Here is an 18,854-nt window from a genome sequence, read left to right as displayed (position 1 = left end):
AAGAATGTAACCTCAGAATTGGGTGACTATAAGCGAATAACAGCCTTACCCAATTAGTAGCATTGTTTTCCTTTAATTTCTCCTTGAAGTAGTCAGTTACCTTCTTCTCCCAGTCGGAGTTGGGACTATTTTGGGCTACAAAACAAGGCACGTTTCCATGAGTATTCTCATCACACAAACAGACTCCTATTCAGCACCGTGCTAACACAGTAAGCAATTCAAACATTTATCCCTACTCTGGGCGAGCAGCTGAGTTCTAGACGACTTGATGAATGCTATATTGTGCCGAGCTCCCCATCCCACGCCCCTTAAGCCAACCAACACAACAACGACTGACACGCTGGGAAGCACAGGAGGGCTCCGAAACACAGCATCATCCACGTGCTCGCGGCTCGGGTGCCGCTTCCAACGCTCCTTCCCTCCCGAAACAAAACACACGTGGGTTTGCTCTATCTCAAGCTGCAAAGCGGCTCGCCCAGCTGGGACAGCCGTCCCAACAGCAGCTCGGGCAGCCCGCAGCAGAGCGCAGCACGGCTCCGCACCAGGCGGGGAAGGAAGCGCCGGCCCCGCGGCCCTCCCGCCTGCTCGCCCGGCCCCGCGCTCACCGAAGATGCCCTGCACGATGCTGAAGGGGTTGTTGAGCCAGTCGGCCACGCACGGCATGGCGGGAGCACGGTGGGCGAGGGCTGCTGCTGCTGCTGCTGCTGCTGCTGCTGCTGCTGCTGCTGCTGCTGCTGCTGCCGCCACCGCTGCCTCCCCAGCGCCCCACAGCCGCCAACTCCCGCTCTCGAGCCCAGCGCAGGGACGGCGGACTTCCGCCCTCCACCCTCTCCTCCTCTTCCTCCCGCGGCGGCCGCAGCAATGGCGGCGCCAAACGGCTCCGCCCCTTCCTTCCGGCCACACCCTGCTCCTCTTTCCGCCCGCGCCGCCGCCATCTTGAAGACGGGCGGGGTGAGGGCGGAAGGGGCCGGGCCGCCGCGGGGAAGGGACGTGGAAGGGGCGCAGCCATGGCGGCCGCGAAGCCTGGGGCCGGCACCGGCACCAACCTGCTCTTCGCTTCCTCCGCTACGGAGTTCAACTTCACCGTGCCCTTCATCCCGGTCAGCCAGGCGCCGGAACCCGCTGTCCTCGCGGCGGGTACGGGGTGCTGAGCGGGGCGACGTGGGGTGGGGGTCGGGACGTAAACTGCGGGCGGGGGAGGGGGGAGGGAGGGAATAAGAGCGTTAAAGCGTCGTTCCTATTCTAGATCCCTAAGGTGGGTGGCTGATGCGCTTGCTGATTGAGTTAGAGTTTCTAAGTAGCTTTATGTGAGTGGCTCTCACGTGGCAGCTTCCTGGCCAGGGAAGAGATCTGCTGGGATTTCAGTGACGAGATGTGATTCGTTGCACGCTCTCCTTTTCGCTTAATTTTTGACTCAGTTTTGTAACTAGAGTGAAGATCTGCTGAGGTTATGCCACGTTAAAGGGAGGGGCATCCTGTTATATTCTACTTCTGTGTTTCCTTGCGTTCACCTTGACCAGCCAGCTGTTGCAAGGACCTGACTGCATAGAGCAGTTTGCATCTTGGATCACAGTCTCTCGCAGGAAGGGATGAGCCCTTGAGTTTGAGCCCTAAATCATTATGGGACTCTATCTCCAGAGCTGTGTGACATCCATGTGAAAGCTGACGTTTGGAGGCTGTGTGTACTCGTGCATCTGTTGCATTTCTTTGAGTGAGTAGCAGCGAAAGTTTTGTGCCTTGCAGTTTAAAGAGAGATGTGTTTTCTGGTTCAGATGAAATAACCAACATCCTTACTTGTAGGTAGAGTGTTCCCAGTGAGAATTTTTACTTCTGTCACTTGGGATTGTCACGGGGCAGTCTGTGAGTGACAAGGTGTTATCTGTGAGGGATGTGCAGCACGTTGTCACACAGTCATTGTATGTGAGAGGAATGCTGCCCTTGCATGTCAGAGCTAGAGAATCACAGGATTTTATTTTCATTTGCACCCAATATTTCATTTCCTGCCAGTCTGTGCACGTGTTTCAATGGAGTTTGTGCAAATTAGAAAAAAGGCAACGTAGAAAGTAAAGTACTGTGTCTGAAAATTCTGTATACACAGATAAAAATTTTCACCCATCCGTATTTTTAGGGAATATATGGATACAGTGAGTTTCCCAAATGTGCTTGAAATTTGGGTGGTTTGTGAATAGGTATTTGCTAAAGGCCTTGAAAACTCTTCAGCATGTCCTTCTGTGCATGTCATTGATCTGATGGTGCAGAAGAATTGGCTGTTCTGCTACCAGTTATTTTGGGACGTGAAGAACTGTCAGTGTGGTAGGCAGTGTGCTTCTCTGTATTCTACAGCATTTATGAGAAAGGAAAGGAAGAAAAACCTTGTCATCAAGAAAATAAGAGCTTTTATTAAGTGTAAATGGTTATTTTGAGTGTAGATGGAAGTTGATCCATAGGCTGAATTTGTGCTGGTCATTGGTTAAGAATGGATTTAGTGTTCTCCATATGATGGTTTTCGTGCATGGATTTTGGGTTCCGTTCCTAAAAGTGTCACAAAACACCACAGGTAAAAGTAAGAGAAAATGATAAATTCAGATGATGCTTGCCTTAAATTGCTGCCATCAGAAAAGACTAGTAAATAAACACTTTATTCATAGCAAATTTTGCCTTCCTGATTAATTAGAGCAGCAGCTTCCTGGGGGGATTTCTGTATGGATTCCTGGGAGCTCCCTTGATTACCTGTATTTCTGTGATGTTGACTGCAGATGAAGATGTGAAGATGCTTGTTACTGCTTGGAGCTGCAGAGATGCTTGATGTCTCATCGCCTGGGGACTGAGGACCAGAGAGGCAGTAATGATGGTTTCATCCCCACTGTCTGGGGGTTATTCAGTTGAAGGAGATGACAATGCTCATGGCTTTCAGTATATTGCACTGGGTGCTTGCAAGGTGCTGTTCCCTCAGCAGGCAGGCAGTGATGCTCAGACCACTCCACGTTCTGCAGAGTTTATTGCTGGGCCCGGGTCAAACTGCTTGCTTTTCCACTTGCTACTGTGTCAGTGCAAAGCAGAAACCAGCAACTGATCAGTAGCTTGTTTGTGTACTTTCTCATGATACAAAAGGACAATCATGACAGGATTTAAAGCTCTCTCCTGCAATTATGCAGGGTGGGGACTTATTTTTCTGTGCCAGAGATTCTCTTCTTCCACAAATCTAGAGTAAGATTTTTAGACAGAACTGGATTAACTCTTGTTTGTGATGAGTCTTGTTTATCAGTTAACTTGGACTGATGAGATTTGGCCACCTTGCAAGTAAAATAGGAAACAGAGAAGAGGGCATTGTTGATAGGTCAGGTGAGAATGGCCTTAAGCCACTAAGAGCCATCACCCATAGGAATGGTGTGCTTGGGAATGTCATTAATTCCTACTTGAAGACTTGGTGTCCTTTGTTTAACTTCATGGCACATTTAGTCTTCAAGGATATGTAAGATATATAATGCTTTTGGATTCCTAGAGTCTAATAGAGTTTTGGAAGTAGCTTATAACATTACAGACCGTTTTGTCTACGTATTGCTGATTTGTCTGCACCTCTCAGACATCTTTTTTTGTTGTTTGTCTTTGCAGATGATTCTGCAGATGTTGGTGAAGAGGACAGCTTCTTGGGTCAGACTTCTGCCAGCCCAAATCCTCCACAGACTTTCAACTATTTCTCTCAAGTCCCCAGTAGCAGCGATCCATTTGGAAGCATCGGGCAGCCACCCTTAACAACTTCTGCACCAGCTGTTGGAGCAGCAGCCTTCTCCAGGCCTCCAACTTCACTTCCACTTGTGACTGGGTCACAGGATGGGCAAAATGCCTTTTCTCCACAGCTTCCCAAGTCACAGTCCTCTTCTGGTGCTCCACCTACTTCGCAGGTGGGAATCGCAGGTTATCAGACTCCTCAGCAGAGCTGTCCCCCACCTGCAAATGCTTCTGCTCTTCCATCTCAGCAGGGCTATAATCCTTATCGCCACACCACCCTGAGCAGCAGAGCTAACCCGTACCTTACTCCACCACAACTGCAGCAGAGTCATCCTCAAACCCCACCTGTTCACCCACCGTCCTCTGTCCCACCTGTCCAGATGTATCAGACACCTCCAGGGCCATTGACACAGGTAAGGAAATTGTTCCTGATGTGGTGCTACCAGAATTTGACAATTTAAGACTGTTCCTTTTTGAATTGGATATTTTACCTTAAAGTTCTATCCTGTCATTGGAAACGTGCGAGTCTTCAAAAACGTAAACAGCGGGCAACTTTTCTATAGTATTTTCTGATTGAAGGATGGTATTCTTGGAAAACAGAAACAAAGGCTGAGTGTTCTTATTGCAAAGGATGAATTAGTTCTGTAAAAAAAAACAAAGAACAAAAACCTGTAAAATTGAGAGGATGATATGTATTTTTAGTTTCCCCAGTCTCAGTCACAGCTCCGAGCTCCCAGACCTGCAGGTCCACTGGTCCAGGCACCTCCTGTTCTGCTGCAGAACCAATATGAGCCAGTTCAGCCACACTGGTTCTACTGTAAGGAGGTGGAGGACAAGCAGATATGGATGCCATTCAGCATTCTGGATTCTGCAAAACTAGAGGAAGTCTATAACTCTGGTAAGTTGTCAAGTTTTTAATCCTATCTTCTTCAGAAGTGAGCAGAAGGAACTAGATGGATCATATAATTATCTGTCTTCATGGCTTAGTTTCCTTCACAGTAGTGATTGGATCCTTGGGAGGAGAGACAAAAAAGAATGAATATGTTAGTATGGTAACTGAGGGAACTTTTGTGTCACAGTCCAGCCTGATCCTGAGAGTGTGGTTTTGAGCACTGACGGCGGACGCTACGATGTGCACCTGTATGACAGGATGAGGAAGGCTGTTTACTGGGAGGAAGAGCCCTCCGAAGTGAGACGATGCGTGTGGTTCTATAAGGGAGAGAAGGACAGCCGCTTTATCCCTTACACTGAGGATTTCAGTGATAAGCTAGAGGTTGGTATTGCTTTTTACATAAGCTTCGTGAAGAACTTGGAAGCACTTTGTATTTATGGTTGTGGAATTATTTCCTTTTTGTTTCATTAAAATGATTTCCCAAGTGTAATTCCTGGATGTGAATAAGCAAATTCTGGAAAGTGGAATGGCTGGAGTAGTTAATGCTCATGCAGTGGTCCTGCACTGCTGTGGCCTTAAATCAACTTGTGTAGTGCTTTATCTGTAATGTTTTTGTATGGATAAAACGATATCAATTCTGACCTGCAGAAAAAGAAATAGAGAGGGCATTCTCATTTCATGTAACTTGTTTACTGTTTCAGGCAGAATATAAAAGGGCTGTAACTACAAATCAATGGCATCGTCGACTTGAATTCCCAAATGGGGAGACCATTGTAATGCATAATCCCAAGGTAATAGATTCTGGCAACTGGTTCTTGCAGAATTCATTAGGGGTGAATGAGCAGATGGATGAAAGCATAAAGTTAATGCAATTTTAGTTTTGCTTGAAATTGACTTGTTAATTGTTATGGGTATGTCTGCTTTAAAGATAATAATGCTTGTAGAAACTAAACTCTTCTTTCAATGTACTGTTGCCTGACTAAAATACAGCGTGTCCTGATACTTAGACAGAATAAGGCTTTAGATGGCTGAAATACTTGCTAAGTGTAACTGACAGCAAACAGGAACAATTTTAATTAACCTCAGACAGTCTGTACCAACTGGAAGGTAATTTAAACTGAGCTTTCATGTGAATAAGAGCATTAATCACACTATAAGGAAATTAGCTTGAATATTTAAGGCACAAAAAGTCTTCCACTGCAACTGTTTTTAGGCCATGAGAAAGTAGAATAACTAAATCTTTCTTTTACTGTAAATGCTCTGCTGGCAGTGTCTTGTGATTTAACTGTGGACTTCAGACTTATTGACCAATGTTGTTAACTGTTCTCTTATCACAGATGCAGTAATACATAAAATAAAAAAAAAAAGACCAGAATCAGTTATTCCTGCATTAACCACACGTTAGAAGAAGTTTAATCCAGTAAAAACCCTAGAGAAGAAGCACTTAAAACTCTTTAGTATCATAAATATGACTTGACACTGTATTGTGTCGAGTCATGCTAGCAGCTGTAAAGAGTCATGCTAGTGAATTTTCTAAACTTTTTGTTCTCCTTCAGATGTTTTCCTTCTCTGAGCACTGCTCAATGTTTTTTGCCTTAAATTAGAATAATTATAAATAGGGGGAAGCAGTCTGTTTCTTCACAAAAAATAGTCAACTGATAAGGAAGAGTGGGCAGTGGGGTCCAGGAAAGAGGTGCTTGAATAATTCTTGTCTGAAGAATTAAAATCATTAAGAACTGTAGAGCAAGCCAGCATTTTCAGTTAGTGGATACTTTAAGTCATCTGGTTGCTTCTCAAGCTAATGAGAATTATCTGTGTTACTTCAGGGTCTTGAGTCTAATTTAAGGAAAACTATGTGGAGTAGCTGATAGGGTTTTGAAAGGTTGCATGTTTTGTTGATTTTGTTTGCTTTTGTATTTACAATTGGAAAATGTATTCTTTTCCAGGTTATAGTTCAGTTCCAACCTTCTGCCACATCAGATGAATGGGGCACATCTCAAGATGCTCAGGCAAGACCAAGGGTAGTAAAACGTGGAATTGATGATGACCACGATGAGATACCTGATGGTATGTGGGACTGCAGCTTGAGCAGTTTTGGTTTGGTTCAGTTTCAAGTTGGGTGGTAGTGAGTGGAGCAGCAAAACACTGTTCATGTTAAGAGTCTAAAAATTAAAGTTCCTCCATAATCTAAGCTGCAATTCTTCGATGTTGTTCTTTAATCAGAGCAGTCTTGTGGACTGTGTGATATCTTGAACCATGGCATGTATTAAGTTTTATGAAGCAGGTAAGATTGCTTGACTCTAAATTTTACTAGTACAGTAAATATTGGTACTCTGATCTTCTTCTTTATCTACAGGAGAAATGTCCCAAGTTGACCATTTGGTGTTTATGGTTCATGGCATTGGTCCTGTATGTGACTTGAGATTTAGAAGCATTGTTGAATGTGGTAAGTTTTTCCTTTTTTAATTGCATTTTCTTAACTGTTAAGTGTAGGCAGCTAATCTTTCAGATAAGTATGTCTTAAAAAAAAAAATTGAAAATGTCTTTAGTGGGCTTTGGAAGGTGTGTGTGTTGTGTATGGCTTCCTTCAGGTTTGGTTGTATATTTATTTAAGACAGTTGAGGGAGTCTGTGTGTGGTCTGATCTTAGAGTAAAAATACGTTGTGAGATAAAGAGAAGCTTACAAAAATGGCACTTAAAAAAAGCAAAAAAAGTTTGAGTAATTCTTGAAAAGGTTTTTCCACTTTGCAGTGTCCTTCATTTGTATTTTGACTGTTGCAATTGAGAAAAAGAGAACGTTTGTAATTGTGTGCTACTTCAATACCTTCACTATCAGATTTTCATTTCTCTGCTTCTCTACAGTTGATGATTTTAGGAGTGTTTCTCTGAAGTTGCTACAGACTCACTTTAAGAAATCTTTAGAGGAAGGTAAAGTGAGCAGGGTGGAGTTCCTTCCAGTTCACTGGCATAGCTCTCTGCATGGAGATGCAAGAGGTGTAGACAGGTGAGTATATTGTCAATCTTATTTTTGTAGAAACGAATGGAGAGATTAATATGCTTGTTAGGCTAGATGAATGAATGTATGGATGTGTTACAAAACCAATTGCCATTTTTTTGGTGATTGACACTGATGTCCAGTACTGGGAAAGATGGAAAGATGTGGAATACTTTCTTAAGATCCAGTCTGTTGTATTTAGATAGCAGTTCTGCCACCTGTTGTTTGAGTAGTTTGCTCACTTCTGATCTTGTAATGATTCTCTGTTCTCTCTAGGAACATCAAAAAAATCACTTTGCCATCGATTGGACGCCTGCGCCACTTCACCAACGAGACACTCCTTGACATATTGTTTTACAACAGCCCCACCTACTGTCAGACAATTGTGGATAAAGTAGGGATGGAAATGAATCGATTGTATGCACTTTTCATGAGTCGCAATCCAGACTTCAAAGGAGGGGTCTCTGTGGCTGGGCACAGTTTAGGTAATTATTTGGGGCATTGAGTTGGAATCAAACCACAGGAATGGAAATTGAACCTTTGTGATGCAGAAGGCTGAACTTAGCTGGTGGTATTTCAGATTCCCACTGACTTTAAATAAAGCCTCTGTAGCTACATTCATAATGTTTTGCAAGAAAGTTTGTAACTTCTGGATACATGTATGTCATACTTTTCTCATGAAGACTTAATGTCTAAGTTGAGTTTAAAGGTTAATTGGTTATCTCATGTCATCTTAGGTGTGTACCTACTTGGTAAAACTGAGGTTATTTTTTTGGATCATAAAATAAGTTTTATGAAGTGGTATGTTATAGTGGTTTGGGCTGGGATTTTTCCTACAGTAAACAGTGTAAGATGGTTAAAAGATAGTGTAATATTGGCAACTGCATTCCACTTGAACAGAAGAAGATGAAAAAGATTTTGTTTGCTTTTTACTGAGAATAATTTTGTTAGTATGTGTGTATTTAAGTTCAGAGATCAATTTATATGCTGCTATTACTGCTGTATCTAACTCTTGCTTATTACTTTAGCACTGGACTATGTAAAACTTTTCTTAAAGCAACTTTATTCTCCGTTTCCAGGTTCCTTAATTCTGTTTGACATATTGTCTAACCAGAAAGACTTGGCTTCGTCAGGAAACACTGAACCTTTCTCTGGTGTTAATGGGACTGAAAAGGATATGTCTGTTCAAGATAAGCAGGTAACTAGCGTGCTAATCTTCCCAGGCAAGTAAATCTGATAGTAAACAGGAGAAAAAGTTGCTGAAACTAACTGAAGCTGTGTTGCAGTGATGGTACATTTTGACATGGCAGTGTGCTGTTCTGTAAACACTGCCAAATCTCGGTACAAACCATAAGCCTTACCCTGAAGTTCCAAGTAGAGCAGTCCTGGTATTTGATCATGAGCATCATCTTTGACCCTGTGGGCATGCAGCTTGTCTTTGCAGCATCTGAGTGGAGGACAGTAGGAGTGAATGAGTCAATCTGTTGTCAAGCTTGATATGGTGTCCAATTGTTTGATCATTAACAAAAATACACTTCAAGTGTTGGAAAACTCGAGAAACCTTCTTTCTGTCTTTGTAACTTTTATATATATTTTTTCTTAGTCTATTATTTTTACTAAAAATGTGGTTAAATTAACAAGGCTGATGTAATATTAGCACTTTTTAAGAAAAAGTAATAGAATTGGTATTTATTTGCTATGTATTGATTTTTCACTGTCTGACATAACTCTCTGTGCTGTCCTTGTAAGATGACTGAAGATACCAGTTCCTTGGGCTCCTCCATTACTACTTCTGGTGATGACCTTTGTGAGCCTGAAGTAGATGATGATGTTCCTACCTTGCAGAAGACTCTGGAGATGCTCAGTTTATCAGAGTATGCAAACACATTTGAAAAGGAGCGAATTGACATGGAATCTCTGGTAAAATAAAGTTCAGTTGACTTGTGGGGATTACTAGGGTGTAGGTGTTGGATTTTTGTTGTTTGTTTGCTGTTTTCATTTTTTTTCCTTAGTATTCTGTGAGGCATGAAAGTAGTCACAAAAGTAACATAATGGGTGACATGAAGACTAAATATTATATAACTTTGGATTCTTTTTTATTGCAATATGTCACTATGTGTTAGGTATTCTTAAATTTGTTGTAATTTCTGCAGCTTCGAAAAAGTCATTTAACTATTTCATTTGCCATTAGAAGACGATATTTACTACTAGGAAAGTTGTTAAGTGTACTTTGTGTATATTTGTGGTTTTGTTTTTAAGCTGATGTGTACAATTGATGACCTGAAGGAAATGGGGATACCTCTCGGACCAAGAAAGAAAATAGCCAATTTTGTAAAAGACAGAGCAACCAAGCAGGTAAATACCTTTTTCAGGAGTGAGATAAAGAATGGTTAAGCAAGTATAACTGACTTTCTTGCTGTTGAGTAACTTCTGCTCTTTAACACACTTGTTAACAACATGAATATATTAGAGGAATTTTTTATTTTTATTTTTTTTTCTGGTCTCGATACCTCTCTTAAAAGGAACAAAAGAAAGCAGCTGCAGAGAAGAAAGCAGCATTGGCTGCCCTGCTCCAAACTCAGGAAGTTTCCCAGAAAGCAAAAGAAGCAGTTAGTTCCATCTCACCTTCAGACTCCAGTCAGCAGCACTCAAAGAAGAAGCTTCCAGTTGGTGCATCAGTTTCTTCTGTGAATGTTGACTATGAGTATTTTGAAGTTGGAACTGGTCAGGTGAGACTACATCTTATAATATTGTTCCAGACAGATAATTTCCTTTTGCTTTTTTTTTTTTGAGTGTCATTTCATTCATTCAGTGTTGATGACTTTGAGTTATGTCCCTTGATTGTTGTGTAGATGTTATGTTTATGAGAAGCTTTACTTTTTGGTGAGAGTGAGGGTTGGGAGAGTGGATCAGATTACTGAAAAACATTGTAGCAAGTATGCCAGTAGAATTAACTTTTCTACTTTTACCATTGAGTGGGCTATAAAAAATGTTCTGTTCCAAAATCAGAATGGTATGAATGTTGTGGTCCATATGTGATGTTATATTTAAGTTGTACCTCAGCCTTAACTCAATAAACAAGCCTTGAATGCTTTCTGTTCAAATGAATAAACCTTATATATATATATATATATATATATATATATATATAATTAAAGAATATTTTAGTATTACATTACAGTAATATACATAAAAAGTACTGTAATGTCAATGTGGAGTGGAACAGTGCAGCTGAAATATCTGGGAAGTACTTGTGAGCATTATGGTTGATTTAATGTGTGTCTTGTTTTTCCTTCCTAGCTAAGCATCATATTAATTAGCTGGCAGTGCTGAGAGATTATTTGTCTGACTTTTGTCTGATAGGTTTCAGTAGTTTACAGTGCGTTGGACTTTGAACCGGATACATTCTTTGCTCTTGGTTCTCCTATTGGTGTGTTCCTAACTGTACGAGGGCTGGAAAAGATTGATGAAAACTACAGACTTCCTACTTGCAAGGGTTTTTTCAATATCTATCATCCTGTGAGTAAGCAGTACACCTGGGTTTTGATTTTAGCTGATGCAAACCACAACACAGAATACTAAATTTTAACCTTAGAGCATTACACCTCCTTTCCCCCTCAGTATACTTTTGGAAAACATAATAATCCATCTGGAATATATATGCTAGATACCTGTAATATTTACTACAAAAAAAGTAGAGTTGGCCTTACAGGTTCCATGCCCGTGGGTAGCTTGATAATATTTGTCCTGTTCATTTTTGGAGTTTAACCAAAGTTTATGGTTTTTTTCCTCATTAATTCCAATCCTTTCAGGATGATTTTGTAAAAATGTTTGTATTTGAGCCAGTTACAGGACTTTTCTTAGTTTCCAGAAAGATTCTGGGAAACATAGACATTCTTACAGGTGTTATAAATGCATTATGTTTGTCTTTTTCTGTCCTGTTTTGATTAGCAATTAAATAGTGACAGGTTGGAAGATAACTAATGTTTGTTATTTCTTATCAGCTTGATCCAGTGGCTTATAGGATAGAACCAATGATCATTGAAGACGTGAGTTTAAAACCTGTTCTTATTCCACATCACAAAGGCAGAAAAAGACTTCATCTAGGTAAAAAGAAAACGTAATATATATGGAAATAACTCCTGACTTAATTGCTTGAAGCAGCAGAATGTTGTATAGTTTCAAGAGACTGAGTGTCCAGATACCTGTCTTCCTGTTGATAAAACAGGTTTTTCTTTTTTCTTTTTTTTTTTTCTGTTACTTTGTCCCAGATGGTCTCCATCAGATGTTTAACCAGCCTGTTCAATACTGGAGATGTTCAGGAAAAAATGCAGTTTTTCCCCAGTGTATGGATTTAAACTATTGTTCAGAAGTACAAACTGGATTAAGATGACTTAAATTTTGCATACTCAAAGAATGTTGGTTTTGCTATTCAGATGACAGTGCAACAGTTCAGGGCCCTTCCGAAAGCCTTTGTTCTTTAGAATGGTATGTTAGAATCAGTCTGTTTTCCTAGGCTAGATGAGGTACTTGCTCAGGTATGTTTCAGGTTGCAACTCTTACTGTGTATGTAATAAAGGAAAAAAATACAGTCTGTATCTCTTTGAGAAAAACTGATTTTTTTTTTCTTGGATCTAGGTGAGTGTTCTGTGGATTGCTCTGACTCCTGATGTAACAGAGCAGTGTGAATCTAACCATTAAGCCATCAACAAATAGAGCATTGGAGGGGCTGTTGGAAAGAGTCCTCTTTTGTTTAGAGTTTGCCACCAGTACTGAATGCCAACTGAGTTGCTGTTAACACGTTTACTGTGTTAACTCATTAACCCACACAGTGAGAAACATTGTACATTAATTATATTTCATTTCATCTTTTTTAAATAACAGCAGGGGTACAGGAAATACGTGTTTATGACATTACAGGCCCGTTCCTCCTAACGATTGGGATGTTTGTTGAACGAGGCTTAATAATTCTGGTTTTAGTTAAATATTTTAAATACTTCTGCTATGATGTTCTTTCTAGAGTTGAAAGATTCTCTCTCTCGAATGGGATCTGATCTGAAACAGGGTTTTATCAGCTCTTTGAAGAGTGCATGGCAGACCCTTAATGAATTTGCACGTGCTCATACATCTTCAACTCAGCTACAAGCAGAACTGGAGAAAGTAGCTAACCAAATCAAAGAGGAAGAGGAAAAACAAGTGGTCGAAGGTATGTGGACACATCTTTTGGTTCTGTTATGTATTGATCTCAAATTAATAGAAACTTCCTAACACTTGCTATTGATTTTCTGAGTTATGCAGTGCCATGCTAGTTAGTTTATACTGGTATAATCATCTAATTGGAAGTGCTTAGAAATTGTGGCAGGTAAATGAGTGGTAATCCATAATTATAGTCAAGCAGGCTGTGCTTGAAAATGGTTGAAATCTTAAAATCTTTAATTGTAGCTGAAAAGATCACTGAAAGTCCAGACCTTCCAAAAGATGAGGATGTCACAGTGAAGGTTGGAATGCTGAACGGAGGACGACGCATTGACTATGTTCTGCAAGAAAAACCAATAGAAAGCTTCAATGAATACCTTTTTGCTTTACAGAGTCATTTGTGCTACTGGTAAGAGGTCTTCTATTACTTCAATGGTCTCTCATTTGGAAGGATGTTTTCTTCCCACTCAGACTGTATTGTGAAGTTAAATCTTTTATATCCTGGATGGTCAAGGATTTGAGACAAGTCAGATGTGCAGGCACATAGTATATGTGGTTGCTCAGGAATGGCATTCTCAAGATGTTTTACCTAGATTTGACTATTAGATAGTTTCATTTCAAAATAGTGTGCATTTGCACAATGTGAACAATTCTGTAGTCCTGTTTGCTGCCAGGACATTGCATATTGGTCTGTTGAACTTCGAAAGTCAAAGCACATACCTTTATAACAATCATTTTTAAAAGGAGAGCTCAATGAGCATTTTGCCAACTGTAGCTTTTCAGATCAAACTATTTGTGAAGGAATTGTATTAGACTCCAATATACAGTAAAACTTAGGTACTTCTGTGTTGAAGTGAAAGTATCAGATATTGATGCTGTGCTGCTAAAGCTCAACGATGCAAAGGAAGAAAAAGGCACAGCATATTTTCCTGCAGATATGGATGACTGACTGTGATTTACCACTTGTAGGCAGTGGTTGCTCATATGCAGAACAGCTTGTAGAAAAGAAGCAGGCTTTGGCATCGTTTAGACCTGCAGTACACCACTACCATGTCTGCATTTGAACTTGATTCTTTTTGAGGGATTATGTTTTGAAGGGAGGAAGTTAGAATTCTGTCTATGCAACTGATGTCCTGTTGGGTTTGCCATTATGCAGTGAGTTGACCCCCCCGCCCCTTTTTTTGGTATATTTTCTTATTCATTTTGTCACTGTTGTAAAATTAAGCACACCTGAAAATTCACAGGTTGTGGAATGGTAGAACAGAGTCTGTACGCTGTATTTGGCAATGCTACAACACTATCATGGGTAACAAAAAAGCTGGGATATCAGTTGCTTGCTTATGCAAAATGCTGTTGAGTAAAGCGGTGTGATTATTCTCTTATCTTTGAATAGCCAAGATCTTGTCTGTCTTCCTGAGTTTAGCAGGAATGGAGCAAGCAGTTCTGTATGTCTTTGTATTTTTTTTCTTTGTAGTTTTTATTATTGATGACTAATACGTTTTAGATGTTGGCATTTGTTCAGAGGGTTAAGTACAGAATGTGAAAGCATTACTTCCAAGATCTTAAGAAAGCTCATATCACTTGCATAGTGAGAGATCAGTAACTGCCTGCAGAAGGGGTTACCAGGGCTGCAGTGCAGTCAAGCACTGGTTTGCTCTGACAGAGCTCCCAGGCATTGGTGACCCAGTGGTGGCACTGCTGTTTTGCAGGTAGAGCTGAAGGAAAGGAGCTTTATTCCACAAGGTGGCAGCCAGTTATTGCTGAATTTTAAAAACATCTTATGCATGTCTGGGCTTTTTGGTCATTTATAACCCAAATGTGTGAGGTTGGTTGGTTTGTTTCTTGTCAGGTAGTGGAAAATGCCTTAAGTGAAATAGTCTCTGTGCTGCAGAGAGCAGAACTGAGAAACGTGGTTGCCATCTCCATACTCAACTATGGAAAATGTCTGTAAATCCTTGGCTTGCATGTTTAGCCCTGGGCAGGTTCTCTGTGGAAGATGTTCTTTGCATTTGGAGGATTGCCATTCTGACAGTCTAAGTGTTCTCTACTGTCTCCATGTCTTTTCTTTTAAAGCATGGCATGCCATTGTTATCTAACTACTCCTGCAGCTTTAGGACTTTGTTAAAATTTGTCTGGCGAACTTTGTTGGTTTTTTACAGTGGTCCCTCTCTTACTTTGGTATTGGTTTTTGTGCTTATATTACACTTTATAGGCATAACATAGACACTTGTTTTTCTTAAATGTAAATTCAGTTGGCCTGAAGCTTTGATTTTAAGAAGAATGGGCAAAACAATTTAGAAATGTGGCACTTGAATGATATTAACCTTTAAATGATGTGAGAAATACTTTTTTATTTTTTTTATGATAAGGTGCAGAAGATGGCTGTGGATATTTGTTACAGCCTGTCAACAAGAAAGCATAAACCAATTCGCAGAGAAGTAGAATATTGCTGGTAGAACTGGGATGGTTTTATTTTGATGTTTGGCTAATAGGTGCAGTGGATTAAGTACAGTAGGAAAGCTGGTGGCTTTCCACTCTACAGACAGAAAGTGATAGGCTGTTTGAGGAGATTTAAGCCAAATGAATAACATCAAAGAAGTGGATGGAGAAGAGGATTTCAGACTGCGGCGTATTAGAGTTAGGGAGAACACAGAGGGGAAAATGCAGTAGTAAAAGGTAAACAAGTTGGCTAGGGCTTATTGCAGGGGGCATGTAAGACCAATGAAGAGTTGTGACTCAAAAAGGATGTTGATAGAAGAAAGGCCGTGTTCCTGAAAAGAGATTAGAGTGATAACTCTGTGAACTGTCTGCACAAACTGGGATAAGATAAAGAGTACCTTATGTGGATTAGAATGTGGTCCATCCCAAATTAACTTTTTTTTTTTTAGGGAATCTGAAGATACTGCCTTGCTGTTTCTCAAAGAAATATACAGAACTATGAATATCAATCCTGAACAGCCACAGCATTGATGTATAGATACATGATTTGTAAGTTTATTCTAACATAACACATGTATTCTTAACAAAATCAGCTGAAGTTTAGATCTCTTAACTTCCCTTTTTCCTCTGAGGTTTAAATTATGAAGGAGGTAGCTGTGAAGTATCATTTCAGTCTGAGAAAACAATTTCTAAATATTTTAATGCAGAGGAAGTCTTTAAGCACTCTCCTTCTGAAAGGATATTTTATGTCAGAGTTCTTGGTACAAGATGATAATTGCCAATACAGCTCTGGAGTGTGGTCTGTATTCTGTTACTTCTTAGTCTGATTGCTTAGTGAATGTTTAATGAAATATAGGAAAAGTTGTTGATAGTGGATATGATGACATTTCATTTACAGTACAGTGCTATCCTGTATGTTTCTGTAGTGTTCTGTCTTATGTTCTTATCAATAACTTACTGAGTCAGTAATATTAACTCTCTGAGCTAAAATTACATACAAGAACAATCAATTGCACTAGAAATTAGTGAGTAGCTGCCAGGATTTGTTTCTGCTCACTGATGAAATTAATACTAACGGTATTAGAAAAAAATCTTTGCTTTTGTATGAGTGATTTGATTTACTTCTTCTAGGTCATCTTTAAGCTGTTCTTCATGTAGCAGTAATAAATGCTTTGTATAAAAATTGTATAGAAGTGCTTGAGAAAACTAATGTGTGAACTGAAGACATTTTTTGTGGAAAGCATGGAAGTGTTTTCATTTCCTGCATCTATTTTGATAACTTGGTTGAAAATGCTAAGATGTTTTTTAACTGCTCTTGTAAATGAGTTTGTTGTCCTTCTTTATTAAAGTATGACTACCACTAGAAGTTTATTCTTATGTTCGGAGGAGTATCTTTCACTATGTGGGGGAATATATCAACATATTAAAAGCTCAGATGTACAGACTAAGCACCTTTACAAGTATCTCTGAATACAGTAAGATAACTTATAACCATAAGAATATTGTAGCTAATTAAAATATATAGTGTGTGTCATGCTATGATCAGTTGTAGCCTCTTTCTCTTTATAATTGTCAGTTTGTATCCAAAACAAGTAGATTTCAGGAGGTTTTCATGTTCACTGGTCAGAAAGGAGAATGAATTTATTTTATTTTATTTTTAAGATCTTTTTGAGTCCTCTTGAAATTGAATGTTGGCATATCTCGTTTTCTTAGTACTAGTACAGAAATACAAAACTCGATATATTTTACCTTTCCCTTATATATGTGTTCTGCTTTCTCTGCACAGCCATACCTGTTGGTCTCACAGACCTGGTGAGAGCTGCTCCAAAGAACACCTGCTATGTGCATAGTTAGAGCTGACAGGATAAGTATCAGGCTTTTCCTGCAGTCCAGAGCTCTCTCGAATTCTGCCTTCCTGTGTCGCTTCAAGCAAACGTAGTTCTGAAAAGATCAGCCCCATCATTCAAGAGATGAATGGAATGACACAATTTTGGTCTTATAAATCAGTTAAATTGTACATTTGCCAAGTATAAAGTGATTACTGTGGAGTTCTTTGGCATGCAGATCATTACTTCTCTCCCTCCTAACTCAGCTGACTGTCAAACATGCTTTGTCTACCAAGACAACGTGTCCTTGTTAAAAAGGACTTGTTGTGAAACGGCAATAATCTGCTTTTCTTCACATGTTTATTGGTCCAGCTTTTAGTAATAAAATGTGAACTGTAGTTATGACCACCTTTAATACAGATTACATGAAGCTGTTCCTATTTATGAAAAACTAACAACCAGAATAATTTTTCTTACTATTGTAAGTGTTATGGAGATTTTTATAAAGACCTTTTTAAGCTTGTGCTACAAGAGTTGTTTATTTTAATTTTATTTTTTAAAGTAGAAATGAACCTTTGATTTCTAATAAGTTAGTAGTTTGTTACAGGTAGTTCAGTGTTCACGCCTCTTGAAAAGAGCAACTTCAGTTATGTTTTGGTCAAATGATTGGTATAGTTTTAGTGAAACCAGACTGCAGTTGTGAGAACTGAAATAGTTATCTTGACGTTGCAGTTTAATCTCTCAAAATACTTAGTGGAAATATTGGAATCTGAAGCATACGGTCCACATTAGCAGCACAGTCTGTTTATCCCTTAATGAAGTTGAGATGAATAGGGATGCATGAAATCATGAATTTGTGTCTCTGAATATTGAGCTTCTGTAGCTTTTTTCTAGCTTCAGGTTACAGGCAAATTGTGGCTTTTCTTAATTCTTAATTGTGGCTTTTCTCTAACTTTACTACTGGCTGTTTGCTTCTGCTATTGCAGTAAATGCATTTTGAAATGCAGTTGTTTTTTTTTTTCTCTAAGCATATGTACAATACACATTCTTGTGTATATACTTTGGTTATTATAAGTACTTCCCATAGGTCTTCACAACAAAAATCTGTATTTCATCACAGAGTAGGTTGGAAGGGGCCTTTGGAGAGGTTACTTAGTCCAGCTCCCCTGCTTAAGGCAGGGTCAGCTTAAATTATGTGGTTTAGGACCTCGTTTGAGGATGGTGATCCATCACCTGTCTGGGCTCTATTTTTATGTTTGACTACTAAGATTTTTTTTCTAATATACTACTGTCATTTCCCAGGCAGAGGTTCTGTTGCTTTTTGTCTTCTCTCAGTGCATCTCCAAGGACAGTGTATCTTCTCTGCACCCTTTCATAAAATAGTTGAGGACAACAGTGGGATTTCCCTGTTGGCTTCTCAAGGCTGAACACTTTCCTGGTCATCTCCTTCCGTGCAATGTACTATAAATCTGAATATGTTAAAATATATATATTTTAAAAGCACAAAACTGAAACAAGCCAACAAATAGAAAACCAAAAGAAAGTACGTAGTATGAAGAATAAGTTGAAAAAAAAATAACCAGAAAATTGAAAAAAATATTGTGTCCCCTGAAAGGTTGCAACTTTCTGACTCCTCTCACATGCTTGTGCAGACTCTGTTATGTCAAGCTTTCCATTAAGGCCTCATGTGGAAAATTGATTTTCAGGTGCAAATGTTTATAAATGAAGACTAAGGGGGGGAAAAAAATAAATCAGAGCCTCTCTATGAAATCTAGTG

The 18,854-nt window shown here is 39.6% G+C and overlaps 1 protein-coding gene across 1 annotated transcript; it reads left to right on the top strand.

Moving 5' to 3' along the window:
• Positions 1-610: 610 nt before the first annotated feature.
• Positions 611-17,600, top strand: SEC23IP (SEC23 interacting protein). Its single transcript, XM_065746380.1, is given in 20 exon segments — positions 611-895; positions 897-1,137; positions 3,613-4,142; positions 4,432-4,627; positions 4,809-5,002; positions 5,323-5,412; positions 6,568-6,688; positions 6,978-7,067; positions 7,484-7,625; positions 7,893-8,101; positions 8,696-8,814; positions 9,366-9,536; positions 9,876-9,971; positions 10,139-10,345; positions 10,980-11,135; positions 11,621-11,723; positions 12,637-12,822; positions 13,059-13,221; positions 15,701-15,800; positions 17,038-17,600. Coding segments are annotated over 19 exon segments (3,381 nt in total). The 3' UTR covers positions 15,783-15,800; positions 17,038-17,600.
• Positions 17,601-18,854: the final 1,254 nt, after the last annotated feature.

Source organism: Cyrtonyx montezumae, unplaced genomic scaffold (genome assembly GCF_038088225.1).
Source record: "Cyrtonyx montezumae isolate F1298 unplaced genomic scaffold, pur_monq_1.0 scaffold_4, whole genome shotgun sequence".
NCBI lineage: Eukaryota > Metazoa > Chordata > Aves > Galliformes > Odontophoridae > Cyrtonyx > Cyrtonyx montezumae.
The sequence above is the reverse complement of the archived record's forward strand: the minus strand, read 5'-3'. Positions and strand labels throughout refer to the sequence as shown.